The sequence below is a fragment of the Macaca thibetana genome, chromosome 8, assembly GCF_024542745.1.
Source record: "Macaca thibetana thibetana isolate TM-01 chromosome 8, ASM2454274v1, whole genome shotgun sequence".
In the NCBI taxonomy this organism is placed as follows: domain Eukaryota; kingdom Metazoa; phylum Chordata; class Mammalia; order Primates; family Cercopithecidae; genus Macaca; species Macaca thibetana.
The window spans coordinates 138,924,995-138,946,103 of record NC_065585.1 but is presented as its reverse complement, the minus strand read 5'-3'; the positions used below and the strand labels follow the sequence as shown (position 1 = coordinate 138,946,103).

General features: G+C 38.4%; 1 protein-coding gene across 1 annotated transcript in view; it reads right to left on the bottom strand.

Annotated features, from left to right (window-relative positions):
- The window catches only part of CSMD1 (CUB and Sushi multiple domains 1), a 2,043,790-nt gene that overhangs the window by 231,578 nt on the left and 1,791,103 nt on the right, over positions 1 to 21,109 (bottom strand). Inside the window, 1 exon segment of the mRNA XM_050802644.1 lies at positions 8,091 to 8,195. Within this exon segment, the coding sequence (XP_050658601.1) occupies positions 8,091 to 8,195 (105 nt within the window).

Genomic DNA, 21,109 nt, shown 5'->3' with positions numbered 1-21,109 from the left:
TCACTAAACTTAATAATAAATGTTGGTATATCCAGTGCATGGGCGGCACCGTGGGACCAGAAGGCGGTGGCCCTCCTGGACCCAGCTTTCACTATCTTGTGTGTTTCTATTATTTCTCGACCTGCCGATCTGCCTGGGAACTAAGAGAGAGCCCCGTTGCATTGTGGGCTGCTGGCCAGATCCCACAATAGGTAATTTATTTTGGACCTGTCCCTTACATTGAGTAATTGTTAAAAGGCCAAAATATCACCAGAAGTAAAGTTTTCATCTGTTATTAGTTTTTTGTGTTACAGTCAACACACAAATAAATATTGAATGCCTAAAATAATATTGTAGAAGTGACTTTACATTCCCAGAAGAGGCTCTGGAAATCTCTGTGATGTAAGACAGAAGCCAGAATTTACGTTGTTTTAGATACTTCCATGGTCCTTGGTGCACTGAGAACAGTAGGGATGAGAGAGACATGAATAATCATTGATCGATGTTAATGAAAGCAATTTTAATGGGACACAAGAATGCATTCTTTGTGGCCAAACTGTGAAGCTGAAGGTGGGTCTTAGGAAAATTGTTTGAAATGCATATGTGGAAAAAGATCTTCTGGAATGCAGTAAGTGTCTTAACATGAGGCAATTAAGAAGATTATTTCATTACACTATGGGGTGAATGCTAGTTTATACGGTGCTTCCTCTGTTGGAGATAGTAAGCTCTTGTCTCTGAGTGCACAGAATGAAATCTCTGTAAACACACTTGCTATATCGGAGTTCTGCTTTCTCCGTATCTCGCATTTCCTGTGATGTTACTCATGCCCACCAAAATTCAAATTGAGAACTCTCCTCAGTAGTGTTAATGTAATATTTAAGTGCCATGAAAGCATGTATTAATAATTTGAATGTGCTTATAAGGATTATTGTAATTATAGGGAGCTAATCCAAGTTATCTACATTCAATTATGGCAACGTCCTGCTAAAAATGTTTAGTATGTTTTATTTCAAAGGACATAGGCATTTTCCAGAATTTTAATCCTCATTTAGATACTTCCTTCTAGGTACCTGTGTTGAGATGAGGAAATGAAATGTAGCTCATACTTAATCACTAAAAACAAGAATTAAGGAAGTATTTTAATGGCACATTCATAAGAAGCATGACTTCACAGTAATATTCTATTGACCAATTTAATCATCAGCATAGTCACCTGCAGAAATTAATTCAGTTAATTATATTATGTTCCCAACATTATATCAAAAATTGAGACAGAGTCTGGGCACAGTGGCTTAAGCCTGTGATCCCAGCACTTTGGGAGGCTGAGGTAGGAAGATGGCTTAAGCTCAGGAACTTGTGACTAGCCTGAGCAACATGGTAAAACCCTGTCTCTATTAAGAATACAAAAAATGAGCTGAGTGTGGTGGCATTCAGTTTCCGTCCCAGCTATTCCAGAGGCTGAGGTGAGAGGATTGCTTAAGCCCAAGAGGTTGAGGCTGCAGTGAGCTGAGATCATGCCACTGCCCTCCAGCCTGGGCCACAGAGTGAGATTCTGTCTCAAAAAACAAACAATAAAAATTGAGACATAAAGATCACTTCTATATTTTCTAGAAAAATTTTTAAAAGACTATATTCTCATAAACGACAAGTACCTTTTAGAATACAGAACTAAGAAAGAGGTTCTCTCTCTTAATTACTGTGTTTTCTTTTCAAAAAGATAATTATATAAGTACATACTATTTCCTTTTATGATTTTATTGTCAGAACATTTAAAGCTAAATGTAAAGCCTAATAATAGTTATTTTAAAAATCTAGGTGTCTAATATATTTACATATTTTTCTTTGGTTTGGCTGCCTTTAAAAATTTTTCCGTTAAATATTTTTTTTTATTGCACACACTTTTTAATGTTGCATCAAATACTTAAAGAGAAGGCACCTTACTACTTTAAAAAATCTAGATATATTTATTTTTTTACATGTTTAACTATGTATTTTTGAGTGAAATTTTATTCACTCATGACATATTTTTTCACTATATATCTAACTACCAATTATATAAAAACATACAAGAATGACTTAATCATGTATAATAAGTTTTGAACTCGGTGCCTTTGAAATAGTAGTACTATATCACAAAATTATCTACATACGTTAATAATTGCAAAATATAAAAGTCTGAATCAAATCAGGTATAATAGCAAAATATTTATGTTTAGATTATAATGATAAAAATCATTTGACTAAAGAGAAGTAATACTTTGAACTTTCACCTATACTAAAAATGTAGAAACAATGTCTCAGTTTTACTCCTACCTGGTAAAGAAATAGCATCAATTCAAATAATGAAAGAGTTGTTATATTTGTTTTCTTTCAATTATCTCTTCTTTCCTCATAACCACAAATCACTGATTCAAACTCCTACCTTATTCAGAATATATTGTAAATATGATACTGCAATTTTTCTATCAGGATTTTCTACTTCTACTTCTTTCTTTCCTTTCTTTCATCCCTCTCTCCCTCCCTCCATCTCTCCCTCCTTCCTTCCCTCCCTCCTTTCTTTCCTTCCTTTCTTCCTTTTCTCCCTTCCTGCCTGCCTTCCTTGCCTGCCTGCCTTCCTTTTTTTCCTTCCTTCCTTCCTTTCCATTTTTTCTCCCTTCCTTTCCTTCCTTCCTTCCTTCTTTCCTTCCTTCCTTCCTTCTTTCTTTCTTTCTTTTTTTTTTTTCTTTTCTTTTCTTTTTTTCCTCCCTCCCTCCATTCCTTCCTGAGGTTGCCTTTGCCATGGCTTTCATGTTTAAGGCCCTGTTCCCTCTGCATAGGGTTCTGCATCTGAGAGCAGAGCTTTAGACGTGGGAGTATGGCTTCCACATTGGACCATGTCTACTGCTGGGCTATTATTTAAGAAAGAGCAACTTAAATTTGTTTTGCAGGATATCTTAGTATTATATCTTATGCATTCTAAACATATTTTGTTAACTTCACTGGGTTTCCTAGTAATGAATGTGAATTAGGAGAAAAAGTAACCTTTTAAGAAAGGCAGTGAAATAAAAAGCTTACATAGATAGAATTACTTTGGAGCTATTTTGATTCAGTGGCATAAATTAACGCTAAAGAAGCTAGGATAACTGCAGCAGTCTTTTGCTTGAGTTCAAACACACCGATTAGGTTTATAATATTAATTTTGGATAGATGTCATTAGATGAGGTATTTAATGTTTCACTGTCTTGTTAGAAGTAAGCTAAATTAGAAATAACTTAGAAAGACAGAAATACCTATAAGCTGAATCATAATCATAGTCAAATTTAGTAAAAAGGCCTAAAAGTGAAAAATGTGATTAAACAAGCATTATTATATATTAAAACAAAATAGTTTCTATTGTAAGCAATCTCTAAATGGAAAGCAATCCTTAATTAGAGGGAACCATTCTGCTAATAATTAATCTTTAATGAGAATACACATTAAATTTAATTCTGTAATTTATCTGTGAACATCTCTGAATGTTTTCACAGTTATGATGAAATCCATCACTATGTTAAAGTTATGTGGGAGACAGATAGATAGATTTCATTTTAAAATGAGCATTCAAGAAAAACTTCTTCACAGTTAACCTAAAAAATATTTTAGTATTCGTATAACTATCCTTGAACTAGGGCAATTTTCAAACCCCTAAGACCCTTAAAATTTCTAGAGTGATTTTAAAACCTACTAGAGAAGTTTTCAAATCCTTAAATTGTAAAACCCTGTGAATTAGAACAATGTAAAAATCCCATCCACTTGGGATGTAGAAATCTGCAAAATAAAACATCCCTCCTACTTCAACAATGTAAAAATACTAAACTATAAAATGATAGCTTTTCTTGAACCCATCTGGGAGCTGCGTGGCACGTACCCAGGTGACCTCATTTCCTTTTTTGTCTGTTTGTTTTTTGCCTCTCCTCTCCTCTCTTCTCCTCTCCTTTCCTCTTCCCTCTCCTCCTCCTCGTACTCCTCCTCCTCTTCTTTTCTTTCTTTCTTTTCTTTCTTTCTTTCTTTCTCTCTCTCTCTCTCTCTCTTTCTTTCCTTCCTTCCTTCCTTCCTTCCTTCCTTCCTTCCTTCCTTCCTTCCTTCCTTCCTTCCTTCCTTCCTTCTCTTTCTTTCTTGTCTTCCTTTTTTTTCTTTTCTTTTCTTTTCTCTTGACACGGTCTTGCTCTGTCTCCTAGGCTAGAGTGCAGTGGTGCAATCATAGCTGTCTGTAGCCTCAGCCTCCTGGGCTCAAGTGATTGTCCCACCTCAGCCTCCTGAGTAGCTAGGACTACAGGTGAGGCCACCGTGCCTGGCTAATTTTGTAGTTTTTATAGAGATGAGGTTTTGCCATGTTGCCCAGGCTGGTCTTGAACTTCTGGGCTCAAGCAATCCACTCACCACAGCCTCCCAAAGTGCTTGGATTACAAGCGTAAGCCACCATGCCTGGCTTGGTGACCTCATGTCTAAAGGACAAACTCCCCCAGAAGAGACGAGACCCACATGCTATGTGTGCAGTGAAACAATGGGGAAAGGTGACCAGAAAAGAACCATCTCCTTAACGTGTGTCAACTGCTGCAAGTGGAGCCTGGGCCTTGTGTGGCTCTGGACCCAGATGCAAGGGGAGTCTGCCGTTCCATCCACAGGCCTCTATCAGGGGACTATAAGAAAGGCTGGGGGCACAGCTGGAGCCCAGAAAGAGCTCTCCCAGCCTCCAGTGCGGAGGCTCTGTTACGAGAGGGCTTGAAACACCATGCATGTCCCTGAAGCTTTGCTCTTAGGAAACACAAACCTTGAACTACTACAGGGGAGCAGCAAAACTAACTGTTTCAGGTTCTCATATTATACATAAAGTGACATAAGATTATTTGAAGGTAAGCTCTACTCTATAAAAGGTGTGTTTCAATCTCTAGGAGACCATGACAATATTAAAAAACCTTACCTAATAAGCCCATAGTAGGGATAACTGGGGCAATAAAAATACTTAATTACACCAAAAGCTGTCAGAGAATGTGGAAGAAATAATAAAAAACCAGATGGGGTAAATAGAAACACTCCAATCTTGGGGCCCGTGTGTTCGATCCTGTTGTTCCTCCCACCAGCTTCCACCAGATCAATACTGAGTTCAAAAATAGTCACTGTCACCTTCTTGCCCAGCAGTAAGATCCATCCTGTACACCTTGAGGTTAGGCTTTGTAATTTCCAGGATAAACCAATATTATCACTGTTCACACAGTTGCGATCTAAGATATTTGGATATGTGTTTTGTTTTGGTTTCATTGGTTTTCTTTAGAAGAGAACGCAGAGCAAGAGTGACACCTGTGTCAATTCTCCGATGTCCAGTTAAGTTAAATAACGTGAACAAAGACTAAATGGCTGCAGAATATATTGACACTGCAAAGGTGCTGATCTTTTTTGCTTTTACTTGGATTCTGTAAGATCACAGAGAATCTAGATCGCATACATTAAACCAGACCTTCTGGGAATTGCTTTTGCTATCAATACTATTTTACAGCCCATCTTTCAAATATAAGTGTTTGGTGTTTGTTTGAGAAATTTCCACCAGTGTCCATGTGGATGTACTATGGTTAAGGGGGCCTAGTTTTCACTTCTGTATGAGAAAAGAACTCCTGAGATGGAAGTAGATGTAGATAAGCCTTCATGGCACAGGTTTTAGAACCAGGCAAACTTGATCCTCAGTATGGACTCACAAGCTCCTTGATTCTCCAGACAGTTTTCAGAGAGAACTGGTGTCATCGTTTGTAAAACAGCCATCTGTACGTCACCTTCCTGATATGGTAGTCTGGATACCTTGCAAGGTGCTCAGTAAATGGTATTTGTAATCAAATGCACTTTTCATGCCTGCCTCTGCATGCCGTCTGTTTTTAACAGTGTGGCTAGGACCCAGGAAGGCTAAAAATGCTCTATGCTATGCTTCTTCATTTGGAAAAACTGAGCAGACTTCAAAAATATAGGGCAGTTTTAAGTACAAATAAGTAAAAAACGGTAACAAGTTTAGAGCAAGACCTGGCACAGAGTAAGTGCCTACTGTTTTTTCCATTTTTATTTCACGGACATAAACTGCTGAAAAATCTGAATTTAGAGATTTGTAGATTGGCAGTCCATATCTTAAACTAAATGCAAAAATATGTCAACAACTTTAAGATATCAGAAAAACTTTTGGTGATTTACATCAACAGTCCTTATACCATCTGATGCTAATTGTAGTAAGGTTAATTCTACAAATACTTTCTATAATCTCTATTTCAAATTCTGGCACAAAGAATAAGAACAGAGAAATGAGTTCCTCTTAATACTCGAATGGCATAAACTATCAGAATGGTGTTAGCATCAAAAACAACCAATTGAAAAAGAAAATAAATAAAAATGGAGCATTATGTTTAGCCCAATTTAAAAAATACATTAAATAATTAAACAAAAGCTTGGATTCTCAAAGTTCATCTGAATAAGAAATATGTTAGTCTCTCTTTTTAAATGAATGATATTGTCTAGGAAGAAAGAGAAATGTAGATAATTATACTGATGGGGCTGAAGCCCAGGTAAGTGCATATCTCACTGTATATAATAATAAGCATAGATGAATTATTTCACTAGCACTTCTTTGCAAGACAAATGAATAAAAGCCCAGATGCTACAGGATAACTTTGAAAATAAGAGCATTCATCCGTACTAACTCCTCTGAAACTATTAGTGAATTTTTAAATACTATCATAAATAAGGCTTATGTTTTTCTATCTACAGAGATTCACAAAGTATATCAGAGTAGCAGATTTTTCCAGACACATCCTACATAAGTAACATCCACAGGATCATTTTACACTGTCACTGAAGTAGTCCTATTCATATAAACTGAGATAAACTTGCATACAAATGCCCTTAATAAGCAGGAAAATTTAACCAGAATGTGAAACAGCCCTGTGGTTTGTGCCTGGCTTAGAATATTTATCATCAGCTGGAAATCTGGCCTTTCAAAAATATGCATGCATTTACATCCTCGCAAACGGTTTATCTCAATTCAAAAGATCACTTATTAAAGCTTATTCATGTATTTGCTTATTTGCAACTGCTTATTAAAGGAGATGAATATCAACGTTAAACATTTTTAGTACTTGAAAACAGGTCCTAAAATAAACCTTACTCATTGGAAATTCTTATTTCGCTTTTACAAGGTTTACCTACATAACCAAACGCCAAAAAAGATTTGTGAATTCGACCTTTGTCATTCCATTTATCAGACTATTAACTCAGTCTCACATCCATCTCTAAAAGGTTAGAGTCTACTGTGCGATGCCTTCTTCCAATTAAAATGAGTAATACGCAAATGCAGGCACCGGAGCAGCAGCTCTCTGCTAGTTCTTACTTTAAGTGCCTTTGAGACTAGAAATAGAAGAGGCTTATGACTATAATCTAGGCAGAAAGTAGGATTGTCCACGTTTTTGGGATGTTAATATGAGTATTTTTTAATAACTCATAAAAAACTAGTAATATTACAATGGTTCATTTTTGTGCTTTTTAATGCAAACAACCTGAAATTATAGCAGTTGTTGTATCTAATCACTCCAGATTCAGACTTATACATTTACCCATTAATTTGTCTCTTGTAATATATATTTCTTTTTGTTTGTTTTTAAAACAGAATGTCACTCTGTCACCCAGGCTGGAGTGCAGTGGGGCAATCTTGGCTCACTGCAACCTCTGCCTCCCAGGTTCAAGTGATTCTCCTGCCTCAGCCTCTTAGGTAGCTGGGATTACAGGTGCCTGTCACCATGCCCGGTTAATTTTTTGTTTTGTATTAGTATTATTATTATTTTAGTAGAGATGGGGTTTCTCCATGTTGGACAGGCTGGTCTTGAATACCTGATCTCTGGTGATCCGTCCACCTCTGCCTCCCAACATGCCGTGATTACAGGCATGAGCCACCGCACCTGGCTTATGTATTTCATAGAGACAGTTTTCATAAGACTCAATTTCATGCAAGTCTTACACAGTTATAGAACAATATTTCACTGTTTAATAAGAGCATGATTTATTTTTTCTTTAAAAAATGACTCAGTATAACAGTGAAAGCTGTATGCAGAAAGAGTTGACCTTACTTTTGTATTCCAGGTGGAAACCAGCAGCTGCCACACTAATGTCCGATTGGAAATGCAGGTAGAGTTGGTTGGAAGTACTGTTCAGCAGTGCTGGTACCGTGGTGCCTATAAGAAACAATGCAGATAGAATTTTAACACTACAAATACATTCACTTTTCTAAATATAAAACACATGAGGATACTTATTAGGCTTACAAATCTCTATAGTTTGTCTGACTGCCACATATTTAATCTGAGTATTGGTTTTATTATGTATTCAGCCATTCGATTTTTCTAGGTACAGTAAAAAGCCATTGTCTGCTCTGACCTGCTCAAGTCGATGTGACACCTTTCTCTTGTGCTTTCTATTGTACCATGAGGGTTTGTTTTGCATTGTTTTATCCATGTAATCTTCTGCTTATTAAATTTAGTTTTTTACTTGACATGAGCAGAAAAGACAGAAAAGTTCAACAGCCAAGTGTAATGAGGGTTGGAGGAGCAGTCGGACCAGGTGGATACTGATCTGAGATATCCTTCCGAAGACGTTGCTTTTGACCACGTAAATATGCTCTTCCTGACCCCCTATGTGACTCATGCTGAGTAACGTTCCCCCTGGATCTGTTAATGATTTCAACTAAAGATGCATGAAAAGGAATATATAGGGCTATTTTGACACACTGATTTCTTTACTTAAAATGTTCTAGCCTGCATCACAGTAACTAACCGATTGGAAAGGGCAATACAGGTACTGAGGACCAGGGTAAGAAAGGAATAATGATGCTGGCAGGTGCTGAGGAAAAGAAAATCGTTCATCACTCAGAAGTTTGAGACATTTTGGTGGAATGTATCATAATATGGAAAAATAACAGACAAGTTTAAGTCTCTTTTTCCTGATGTGTGTATGTTCAATACTCTGTAAAATCATTCTCTAAATTAGAAGTGTATACATACTCGATGTCAAAGAAATATCCATTGTGTAAAACTCACTACAGTGTAGACAAATTATTCAAGTGAGCTACGTTGAGCATAGCACTGGTGTAAAGGGAGAAGTGATAATTTAAATAACAAAGCAAAGAAATAAGTTGATAATTATTCAAAACAGATCAACATTATTGAAAAGATAAGATTGCCTATCATCCTTAGCTCACCACTTAAATGATCCAATATTCCCCAGCAGATTTTATTTTATTTTTTAGATGGAGTCTCACTCTGTCACCCAGACTGGAGTATAGTGGTGCCATCTTGGCTCACTGCAACTTCCGCCTCCAGGTTCAAGTGATTCTCCTGCCTCAGCTTCCTGAGTAGTTGAGATTACAGGCATGCTCCACCATGTCCTGCTAAGTATTGTATTTTTAGTAGAGATGGGGTTTCACCATGTTGGCCAGGCTGGTCTCACATTCCTGACCTCAAGTGATCTGCTCGCCTCGGCCTCCCAAAGTGCTGGGATTACAGGTTTGAGCCACTGCGTCCGGTCCCCAAGAGATTTGATCAGACCAATGACCCCAGGCAAGGACTCTGTCTCTTTACAAGAGGCTTTTTTTTTTAATATATTTTTAGTAGAGATGGAGTTTCATCGTGTTAGCCAGGATGGTCTCGATCTCCTGACCTCATGATCTGCCTGCCTCAGCCTCCCAAAGTGCTGGAATTACTTTGAGCCACCGCGCCCAGCCTATAAGAGGCTTTTTAAACACTATGTGTGTCAAACTTAACGCCTAATCTATCTATCCCTGAAACATCAAGTAGGTCTCTAATGTTTCTTAACAGTACCATCGGCATTCATCCACGTCATCAGAGTCAAAGCTTCCTCCTTCTCCATGACCCCAAGCTGCCCTCCAATCAGTCATCAGGCCCTAACTGGCATGCTCTCTAAATATTTTCCCAAGTTATTTCACTTACTTCATATTATCTTCACAACAATCACCCCAGGGCAGGCAGCCTTACGTTAACCAGAATTAGTGCAATAATCTTCTAACTTGTTTTTTTGAGCCTGATCTTTTCCTAATTCAATGCATTCTCCGTTCAGCAGCCAGAAAGCACTTTACAAATGTAAATGTAAATGATGTTAAAATTCTCATAGATTCCTCGTCATCTTAGGACCAAATTTCACAGTCCTTGATTTGGCTCCAAGACCCTGCGTGATCTGACTGCTGCTTGCTTTTCTAGCTTCTTATCATTACTTGGTTTTTCAGGATCATTTTTTCTTGCTTCAAGATGCTCCATATCATAGGCCTGGGATGTTCATTCCTTCTTCTTTTGATTCACTTTGACTTTCCTATTTCCATTCATTCAAATATAAGCACTTATTTCCCAAACTAAGTCACTCACTCCATTTGATAAACATGGGTTTATCAGCCAGATAAACTACTAACCCATTTTCCAAACATACTAGTTATTCTCTGACTTCGTGCAAAGCAGAACCTTCCCTGATTAGGACAGAGCCTCAAATACTTGAACCTCATCAAATCATTAAAGGCAATGAGCAGACCACCGGTGCCATGCCAAATATGACTGTTACAGCTTTAATCTGTCTTCCATTCTACTCTTACCACATTCATCTCCTGCCTGGGCTAACGAAATAGCCATCAACTGAGCTTCAGAATGGATATTTGCCTTCTTCTTATGCATTTGTTCTGCACACAAAATAATCTGCTTACAATTAAGTAACACTTGCACATTTTATTTCTATACATGGGCATAAGATGTGTCTTTTAATGAAATTGTAGGTCAACTTGATCTATACTGTGCTTTGAGAACTCATCCTATGGAGATGGGGAAATTTAATCTTTACCATGGCTGGGGATTCCTTTCCTGCCCCAGGATAGCCAATAGTCTCAGACTTTCGGGTCCCTGACTCCTTACTTCACATAAGCTCATTCTCCAACCTCACCCGGACCCTTGAATTTTAGCAGTTTCATGTTGTTGTGCACACCTTTGAAAGAATGCTCTTTGACAAGTCCCTGGTCCAAAATATAGCCTAAGTGCATCAGGCTACCACTTTGTTTTCAAGGCCCAGTCACATCCTTGTGGTCCTGCAAGGAATTCAATGATATCTTAATTTCCTAGAGGACACCCAGGTCTGGGAAGGGCCATCACTGTCCTCTTGTCAGTCACTTCAGCTCCTTCAACATCTGCCTTCACCACCATCCTCTCTGCTTTCCAAAGCTGAGCCCTTTGAAAGACTAACTCCAGGAGGGGGTCCACCCACAGGTATGAATACCAGTTGCTTTTAGAGCCAAGGTATGAACACCTGGCTCTCTCCTGGAATGAGGCTGGGAAAAATACCAGTGGAATGAGATGAAATAAGGTCCCAGTAAAATACACTGCTACAAATGCAAAGGCAGCTTCTGTCAGGTATAATCTGATGACACGGTAAGGACTTCTTCTTGGTCTTGGGCTAACAAACAGAATCTTCTGTTGGGCTTACAAAGGTTCGCCATAGTTTAAACATGTGCCTTTTTTGGCCAATCAGTACCGAAGCTGCTACTGCAGTGTGTTGGAAGAAAAACAGCGAGAAAGCAGAGAAAAGAGAACTCCACATGTTCTCCTTATTAACGGCGTGCATGTGTGTTTGTGTGTGTGCACACTCTTAGAGCCTTTTGAAGGTAGAGTTCCTGCTTGAGATTTGGGGTCTATTCCTCCATCGGTTTTCCCTGGCTGCCAAGGTGGGTATTTTCTCTGGGAGGTGGGGTCATTTTAAGCCTGAATCCTTAGTGCGTAATTCACTGTAAGAACACTGTGTGTGTTGAATGAGAAACACTTATGAAGTGTTTGCTGATATAACTCTTTTGCTTTTTGACCTTGATTTGATAGACAGACAGAGAGATAAGTAGACAGACAATAGACAGATACATACATAATATTTTAACTAAAAAGTCATGGGGTCACAAACTATAAACCTCTCCTTGCTAATCACCTTAAATATGTTGAAGAGAAGTTACTGTAAACTATGTAACAGGCAATGGAGGAAAGATGAGGGGTGGTTGCCAAGCGGATAACCTGGTGTGTCTCCAAAGAGAAAATTAATCTGCCTAAACTATACTTTCTCTCCTTTCCACAGCCTCTATAAGAAGCGAAGTGTTGGTTGTGCAACTGAAAACAGGGCACACCCAAAGCCTTGGAGAGAGACCAGTGAGGGAGGAGGAAGGAAGCAAGAAGTGGAAGGAGTGTCAGCTGCACTTGCTCATTGGCCCGACTCAGAGCCCTTTTTACTATGAAGAAAAGGGACATCCACTAAAGCACTGATTTTTTTACCCATTTTATTCAATTTCCATGATGTTTGTTGTCCTCTCACTATTGCATTACTTTTGTATTTTTGGACAATATTTGTAGAAAGAACAATATATTACTATAGATCTAACTAATTTATCCAAATACATTTTCATTATATCATCTGCACTACTTTTTGACTGTTTTTACCTGTAATTTGGTATAATCAGTTACTTTTTCCACTCCATTAAATCAATTTAACTAACTATAAATCCTTTTAAAAACCATGTTTCTTCTTCACTTTCCACCTACCAATGACAGAAGCATCAGCTCAGTTTCACTTCTCATACAGTGTTTCACACTTGGTACAGTTTTTTCAATTGTACCCTCGTTGGGATGGGAGACTCCAGCTTTTACATTTTAAAATGTGTTTAATGTCCTCCAGCCCCTAGCATAGTCATCTCCCATGCAGGTATTCCATACACAGTGTTTGACTTTTTTTTTTTTTTTTTTTTTTTTTGAGACGGAGTCTCACTGTCACCAGGCTGGAGTGCAGTGGCGTGATCTCGGCTCACTGCAACCTCTGATTCCCTAGTTCAAGTGATTCTCTTGCCTCAGCCTCCTGAGTAGCTGGGATGACAGGCATGTGCCACCACGCCCAGCTAATTTTTGTATTTTTAGTAGAGATGGGGTTGCACCGTGTTGGCCAGGATGGACTCGATCTCCTGACTTTGTGATCTGCCCACCTCGGCCTCCCAAAATTCTGGGATTACAGGCTTGAGCCACCGCGCCCGGCCTGTTTGACTTTTTTGTTCATCTTCTCTGGACGTATTACAGTGGTATCAGAGAAACCTACTTCTTCTTTTAAAAAATTTTCCATGTTATTGGGGTACAGGTAGTTTATTTGGTTACATGAATAAACTCTTTAGTGGTGATTTGTGAGATGTTGGTGCACCCATCACCCAAGCAGTAGACGCTGCACCATATTTGTTGTCTTCTATCACTCACCCCCCTCCCACTCTTCCCCCTAAGTCCCGAAAGTCCATTATATCCTTCTTATGCCTTTTCGTCCTCATAGCTTAGCTCTCACATATCTGTGAGAACGTACAATGTTTGGAGAAAAGCCTACTTCTGATGCCACTTACTTCTGCCACCCCTAGTCACTGAAAATGCTGTGGTATGGTCCAGTTCCATAAAGGAAAGGTGATCACCAGTCTCTTGTGTGTGAGTAACAAGTGAACTGTACATTTGAAAGTGCTTTGTGAGTCCTCAGGCCCCTCTAACAGTGATTGTTAATTCAGCAAGCAGGTCCATGAATGACAGCCCTGTTTGCACTCCTGTTATGAAAAAGAATCATTTGCTATCCTGTGAATAATGTGGGATCTGGGTGCTCTGGTGGCACACAGGAGAAACGGGAACCCACCGCCAGGGGCAGCTGGGAGCACGATGCTGGGCTGGGCACCTAGGCACAGCTGCAGAGGGCACTTTCCTGCAGCAGCTTCCACATTGGGATCTTCTCAGAATGGCCTATAAGAAGCAGCTTATGCCCCTGCACAAAATGCAACGGAGTGATTTATTTAAATGGTGCCATAGGCAGAATGTTTTTGATCATATAGTTTTACTGTGGCCTGGATAGAACAATACATAACAAAGGAAAAAGAAACTGTATGATAGTCCCTGAAGGTTCTCCTCTCAGCATGGTGATATTTACCTCTCTTTAATATTGTCAGCCACAAAGTTGTATTTATTTTGTTCTATTTTATTCATTTATACTTTATAACCTGTCTATTTCCAAAAAATGACGTTAAGTGGCTTCCGATAAAATACCTACATACATATGTTTGTCCAAATAGAAATAAAATACTAAAACATTGAATGATGGACATCAATTATTTTTTCTGAAATATGTACCTCTTATGACTACTCACTCTTGTTTGTATTCAATACCTAACTTTGTAAATGGTTTATTATCTCCTTTATAAACATTTTTAAAATATCATAATTACAAAACAGTTTAAATGTTGATAACGCTTTAACACATTCAAACTTTATGGCTGACTTGTCATTTCTCCATATAAAATGTTTTTAAAAAATTCATTCTAAACTTTAGAAAGAAATAATTTCTAACTTACAGAAAAGTTGCAAGTGTAGTATAATAAAACTGAAACATCTACTATTTCTCTATAGATAGAATTAAGTCTATCTCTATATGTGTATGTATAAAATTATTTTATTCTAAATGATTTATGAGCAAGTTACAAGCATGATGACTCATTTCTCATAAAAATCCAGTGTCCACTTTTTTAAAACAAAACAGTTCTCTAAATCAAAAACGTAACACAGATATGACATGTCATCCGCTGACCTCCTTTAAATTCCATCCATCTGCCCTCAGGGCTTGGAGAGGACAGGACTCTACTGGAATCACTCAGGGCATCCTGTGTTAAACCCTCTGTTTTCTTTAGTCTGGAAGAGTATTCTGGTCTTTCCCTGTCTTTCATGAACTTAACACTTTTGAAAAAAAAAATAAGCAAGTTCTTTTGTGGGATTATTTTTGTTTTAAGTTGCGTTTGTCTGATGCTCTGTATGATTATATGAGGCCATGCATTTGGGGCGAGAATAGAAAGTGGGGTGCTGCATTCTTCCGAGGGCTTCTTACTGCTGAGCTCCCGTGGTGGGAGGGGGCTGGCCCCACGCGGGCTCACAGATGCTGATTCCAGCATCGCTTCCCGATGCCGCTCAGTATGACTGTGAATTCATATCAACTGCTTGCCATCAGCTGTGGTTGGAATATGTATGCCACAGCTATTGCAATGTGACACAATAATTTGAACTGCTGCTGCTGCTCCTTCTTCCTTCTTCTTTCTTCCTCCTTCCGCCTTCCCCCTTCTCCTTCTTCTTTTTGTTTTTGAGAGTGAGTTTCTCAGTATACCAATGCATACAACAGCCCATTCTTGACGATCTTGTGTCACTTGGTGAGAGAGGTGTCTGTAAAACCCCTCCACGCTGAAGGCACCTTTTTACTCCTTGTTAGGACTTAGGATTCACAGCGGAGAGGCACGAGGATGATGAGAGTCCTGTTTCTCATCAACACTTCACCCACTAACTTGTTGTGTCCTGACATTCCAGCCTGAGCCCATTATGAAAAGGCCTGCCAGACAATGACATTCACCCTTCTCCACGTATGAGCTGGCATTCTGCAGCCACGGAAAGCTTTAATTTTCATTCATTTTATGAGTTCATTAATCTAATTTTGTCAGTATAAAGTTACAAATTTCTATGTTTGTTGTTGTTGCTGTTGTTTTAGAGACAGGTCTCCCTCTGTCACTCAGGCTGGAGTGCAGTGGTGCGTTCACAGCTCACTGCAGCCTTGAACTCTTGGGCTCAAGCCATCCTCCCACCTCAGCCTCCTGAGTAGCTGGGACTACAGATGCACACCACCTACTCAGCTCATTTTTTTTTTATTTTTGTAGAGATGAGGTCTTGCTATGTCGCCGAGACTGGTCTCAAACTTCTGGCCTCAAGTCATCCTTCCACCTTGGCTTCCCAAAGTGCTGGGATTATACGCGTGAGCCGCCATGCCAGATCATAAAGGTCTATTTCATACAAAATGGTTTGTCTCGATGTATTCCTACCACAGCTTGGTAGTCAGTATTTCTCCAAGAAATGCTGTTTCCTTTAATGGGAGAATGGTGTTTAGAAGGGTAGTTAGAAAGCAGAATTTGGGTGCTACTGGGCTGTTGTTTATACCTCTCAAAAGACAGAGGTAGAAAATAAAATATGTACATACACACATACACACTATATTTATGTCTATAGCTATATATATATACTAAAACCAAGCGTTCACCCCAATGTCCCTAATTCAAACCATGCATTCACCTCAATATCCCTAATTCAAATCCAATGCAAACAGGCCCATCCTAGCCTTCGTCATTTCCATTTTCGCATTCATTCTACCCCTGACAACATGAACAGGAACTGTGAGCAAATCCTGTTTGTGCACAAAGAGCCACTTTTTCTTCACACTTCCAGATGCCTGGCCCAGAGTGAAGAAAGAAAAGATGCACAGCCAGAAGGAAAAGGAAGTTCTGCTTTCTAAATTGGAACAAATGCCATGTAGCCCTCAAAAGAAAAGGAGGCTGGGCTTTGGAAAACTTGTGTGGGGTGAACACACGAAACCTGAGGCCGGTGTTTGCTTTGCTATTTTCTTCATTAGACCTTGGGCCTTACGACTTGTAGTACACAGGAAGGGAGCGACGTATTGAGAGAGAACAGGAGAACTATAAAGTTGATCTCCAAAAATTGCGAACCAAAAGGTTGCAGAGGCAAAAAAGGATGGAAGGCCCTCTTAGATACCTGGTCTCAGGTGAAACATAAGGAAAGAGAACAACGGGGTCTGCTTGGACTGTTATTAGGAGAACAGAGGCAAAAGAGAGACTAGAAATAATGATTTTAGGCCAGGCACAGTGGCTCATGCCTGTAATCCCAGCACTTTGGGAGGCAGAGGCAAGTGGATCACCTGAGGTCAGGAGTTCGAGACCAGCCTCACCAACATGAAGAAACCCTGTCTCTACTAAAAACACAAAATTAGCTGGGTGTGGTGGCACATGCCTGTAATACCAGCTACTTGGGAAGCTGAAGCAGGAGAATCGCTTGAACCCGGGAGGCAGAGGTTGCAGTGAGCTGAGATCATGCCATTGCACTCCAACTTGGGCAACAAGAGCGAAACTCTGTCTCATTAAAAAAAATCTGAAAGATATATAATAAATAATATATAGATGTAATACATATTATATATTAATATATAGTATACATTAATATATTATATAATATATAAATAATAATATATATGTATATATGTATATATTTTTCATGTATTATATATAACCATATGACATATATGACATATATTATATGTTATTATATTATATATAGATTATATATGTCATATATGTCATATATTATATATAATAGATAATATATATTTTATATTTTATATATACATGTAATATATAATCTATATATTATAACAGATGTCATACATTATATATAATCTCTATATTACATGACATATATTATATAATATATATGTGATTGTATATGTGATTATAACGATTTACTCAGTGACTGAGTAAAGGCAATCTTCAGACACACGACTAGATGAGCCTACCATCCCTTCATTCTGGTTGGCCCTCACCAGCCACAGCACTCGTTCCTCTTCACTTGGGGAGGAGCAAATGAAAGCTAGAGGGGCCAGATGTTTTCAGACTAAACTGCCCAGGAGAAACACAGAGCAAGAGTGTTCCCTTCTCTACTGCCCCTTCGGAATATCGACCACTATATGGTGCATCAGAGTCAAATTCGGACGTCTTCCTGATTGTTCTTTCCGAGCGAACATACAAATGGACTTGATATTCACAGTGGCCACAGCCCTAAAGAAATACATTCCTAATTTGTGAACATGGTTCTTCTCATATTTTCCCCACGATATGCATAGGGGACAAGGACAGAAAGCAGCTGAGATGAGGATGATTGGAGGTTGATGAGGCTCATTCACAAGAAAACCGTTGTCTTAAAACGTGAAAACATCTTAGAATAACTATAAACCACTCCTATATCAGACATCTCCACAGCCTCTCAAAAAATATAAATGTCTAAATGTTAAACTGTGAAAAGTGAGTGGTCTGTTTAACTTCAGAACATGTACACTTGCAATATTGTACCCAGATGTATATTCTTTAATAAAATTAATTTTAGATATAAAAAATTCAATTTAAGTGAATATGAAAACATTTTATCAGCCTGACTCTCTTAATTTATAGACTTATTATAGAAAACAATGGTATTTTATGTTGTTAGACCTAATCACATTATTTTAAACTGGCTATACATCTTCATATAATAGTTACTAAATTTTTTAATTTGATAGTAGGGTTATTGTTCATTCATATATTTTATTTATTTTATTTAACTTAGTTTTCTAAAACATTTACATCTTTGCATTTTTTACTAAGGAAATTGAAAGCAACAAGCTAATATTTCATAATTATTTGTATGAGACAACTTTTTTTTTTTAAGATAGAGTCTCACTCCGTTGCCCACGCTGGAGTACAGGGGCAGGATCTTGGGCTCACTGCAGCCTCTGCCTCCTGGGTTCAAGCAATTCTCCCACCTCAGCCTCCTGAGTAGCTGGGACCACAGGTGCGTGCTTGGCCAACTTAAAAAGCAAATCTTTTGTAGAGATGGTGTTTTGTTATGTTGCCCAATGCTGGTCTCAAACTCCTGGGCTCAAGCAATTCTCCCACCGTGGCCTCGTAAAGTGCTGGGATTACAGACATGAGCCACCACAATCATGTAAGCCAACATGTATCCTAAAATGTTGTGATGAAAATCAAATATTATGAGAAAAGATTAAAAGGTTATAAGGCTAACACCTGTATTTTAACCTGTATTTTCTTGGTATTTTATCATAAGTATTTTTATCCATGGTATATGTTACATCTCAGAAATATGAAAAAGGCAAAAAAAAATAGTATAAATTCTGCTCACATCATTGATATATTAGTTATTATGTAACAAAGAATTGTTCTGCTCTTTATCCCTGATATCCAGGAGGTAAACTCTAAGCCCTTGGTATTTCCCAGGTGGCAGGAGTGCCTTTGTGGTCCATGGAGGAGCTTCTCACACCACACCGTTTGTGGTCATTGTGATGATGACTATGATTATGGTAACTCAGGAAGGGGGATGGGCAAGCTGGAAAGACCAGTAATAGGATTAGAGGGTCGAGGCATTGAGCCATGTGATATCAGCGCAACCTCCCAATCTCTGGGCAGGGAAGGGAGCTGGAGGTTAAGTTCAACCCTGTAGCCAATAATTCAATCAACCTTGCCTGTGTCAGCAAAACCCTGTAAACACTCTGGCACCAAAGCTCGGGTGATGATGCACTTTGAAGTGCTGGAAGTCCTGAGGACACAGAGGCTTCCTGTTTGGGACCTTCCCAGATGTCACCCTATGAGTCTCTTCATCTGGCCAGTCCTGGTTTGTGTCCTTTGTAATATAATCTTAATCATATGTATAAGTCCATTGCTTTCTCAAGTTCTGCGAGGTACTCTAGCGAACTATCAAGAACAGAAGGGACCACGGACCCCCTAAATTGGTAGCCAGTTGATGAGAGTGCAGGTGTCCTAGGTGACCCCAGGGCTTGGAGCTGATGTCAGAGGGGAGTCCTGTGGAGAAGCATGAAGTGCACGAACTCTGTGCTAACTCCAGGAAATTAGTGTCAGAATTGCATTGCAGTGGTGTTTATTTCAAACATATCTTTTCAAATTTTCTCCTGGCCAACTCCAAAAACTGAAGTTAATAAGAAGGAGATTGTTGTTATTTTTCATGCATATAGAGGTAATGTGGTCACTTCTTTTTTCATTAGTAAGGCATTTCCCTGCTAACTTTGGCTAATCCAACATGCAGCTATTTTAATTTTGCCATCTCCTGCTTTCTGCTGGTAATGCTTGCATTTGTGTGTAAAATGTGTTCTGTCATGGATTTATGACTGAGAACATTAGGTTAAAAACTTAATTCCATATTAAATACTCTCTTTTGAAAAATTAGCCTATTTCTAATATTAATTAGGATATATGAAAATATTACACATCTGAAGCTAAGCTCACTTGTGATAGTTACTCAAGGGAAGGCTTAATATGAGGTTGCTGTACAACAGTTGATAAATCCAAATATATGTGAATGATAAGATTTGATCCTCAGATTAAAAGTGGCAAAACACGCCCGTTGTAAGCAGATTTTACCAATTGAATTCATAGACTGTGCGGTAGGTGCTAGGAATTGTGGGTGACACTCAGAGATTAATATAGATTCTGAAGAAACTTAAATCTCCAGAAAATAAAAGAATACTTTACTTAAAAATGACCAACCCAATTCAATATTTGAGTGTAGAATACAGAAATGGACACAGACTGCGTGGCTCCTGTGACCTGAAGGATTATCCTCTCTCTCTTTCACTGACTTGTCTAGCTATATTTTACTCATCTGTTAAGATATTTTAATTTTTGCCAGGTAGTTTTTTTTCTCTTAAATCTTAAAAAAAGTGTGACTTTTTTTCCCTCCTATAACACCCATCACCTGCCTGTAATGCTGTCTATTTACCAAATATTATTTATATAATTACATTAAATGTTGGCATCTGTGTAGATTTTAACTTGTGTTGTTGATGGTTTTTAATGACAGAGGTCTTATCTTTTATTCCTAACAACAAACACAGTGCCTGGTATCTAGCAGGTACTTTAAGAGATCACATGCTAAGCTAAACTATTCCAAGAGCTATGTGCTCAGGGGAAGAACGAGGGGCTTCCTAGTGGAGATGGGCCTTGAGTTCTAGCTTTTAAGGACAGTAATGGGTTATTTGAAATAAAAGTTCCTAAAAGTATAAATAGTACACAGACAGACAAACATAGATTGTGAGTGACAAATAACAATAAGATGGTAGGTTGGCATTTTATTGCCCAACACCTTAAATGACCATGCCCAAATAAAAATATGGTTTTATTTGCTGAGAACCAGAGATAAGATCTTTGAACCATTTGAAGTGATAAAATGAAAGTTGTATTAGACATTGTGAATGGCCTGTACACTATCTATTTTCTTTATTTTTTTAACCTGTTGAGTAAAAGTAGAATGGAAATGTTTAGGGAAGAAATATTTAATAAAGTTAAGAAAAATATATACATATATATTCCAGCCTCCCTTTGCAGTAGAGATAAACAACGGACAGAATTCAGACCAATGGGATAGAAGGAGTCAGCTGCTGCAAGCAAGAA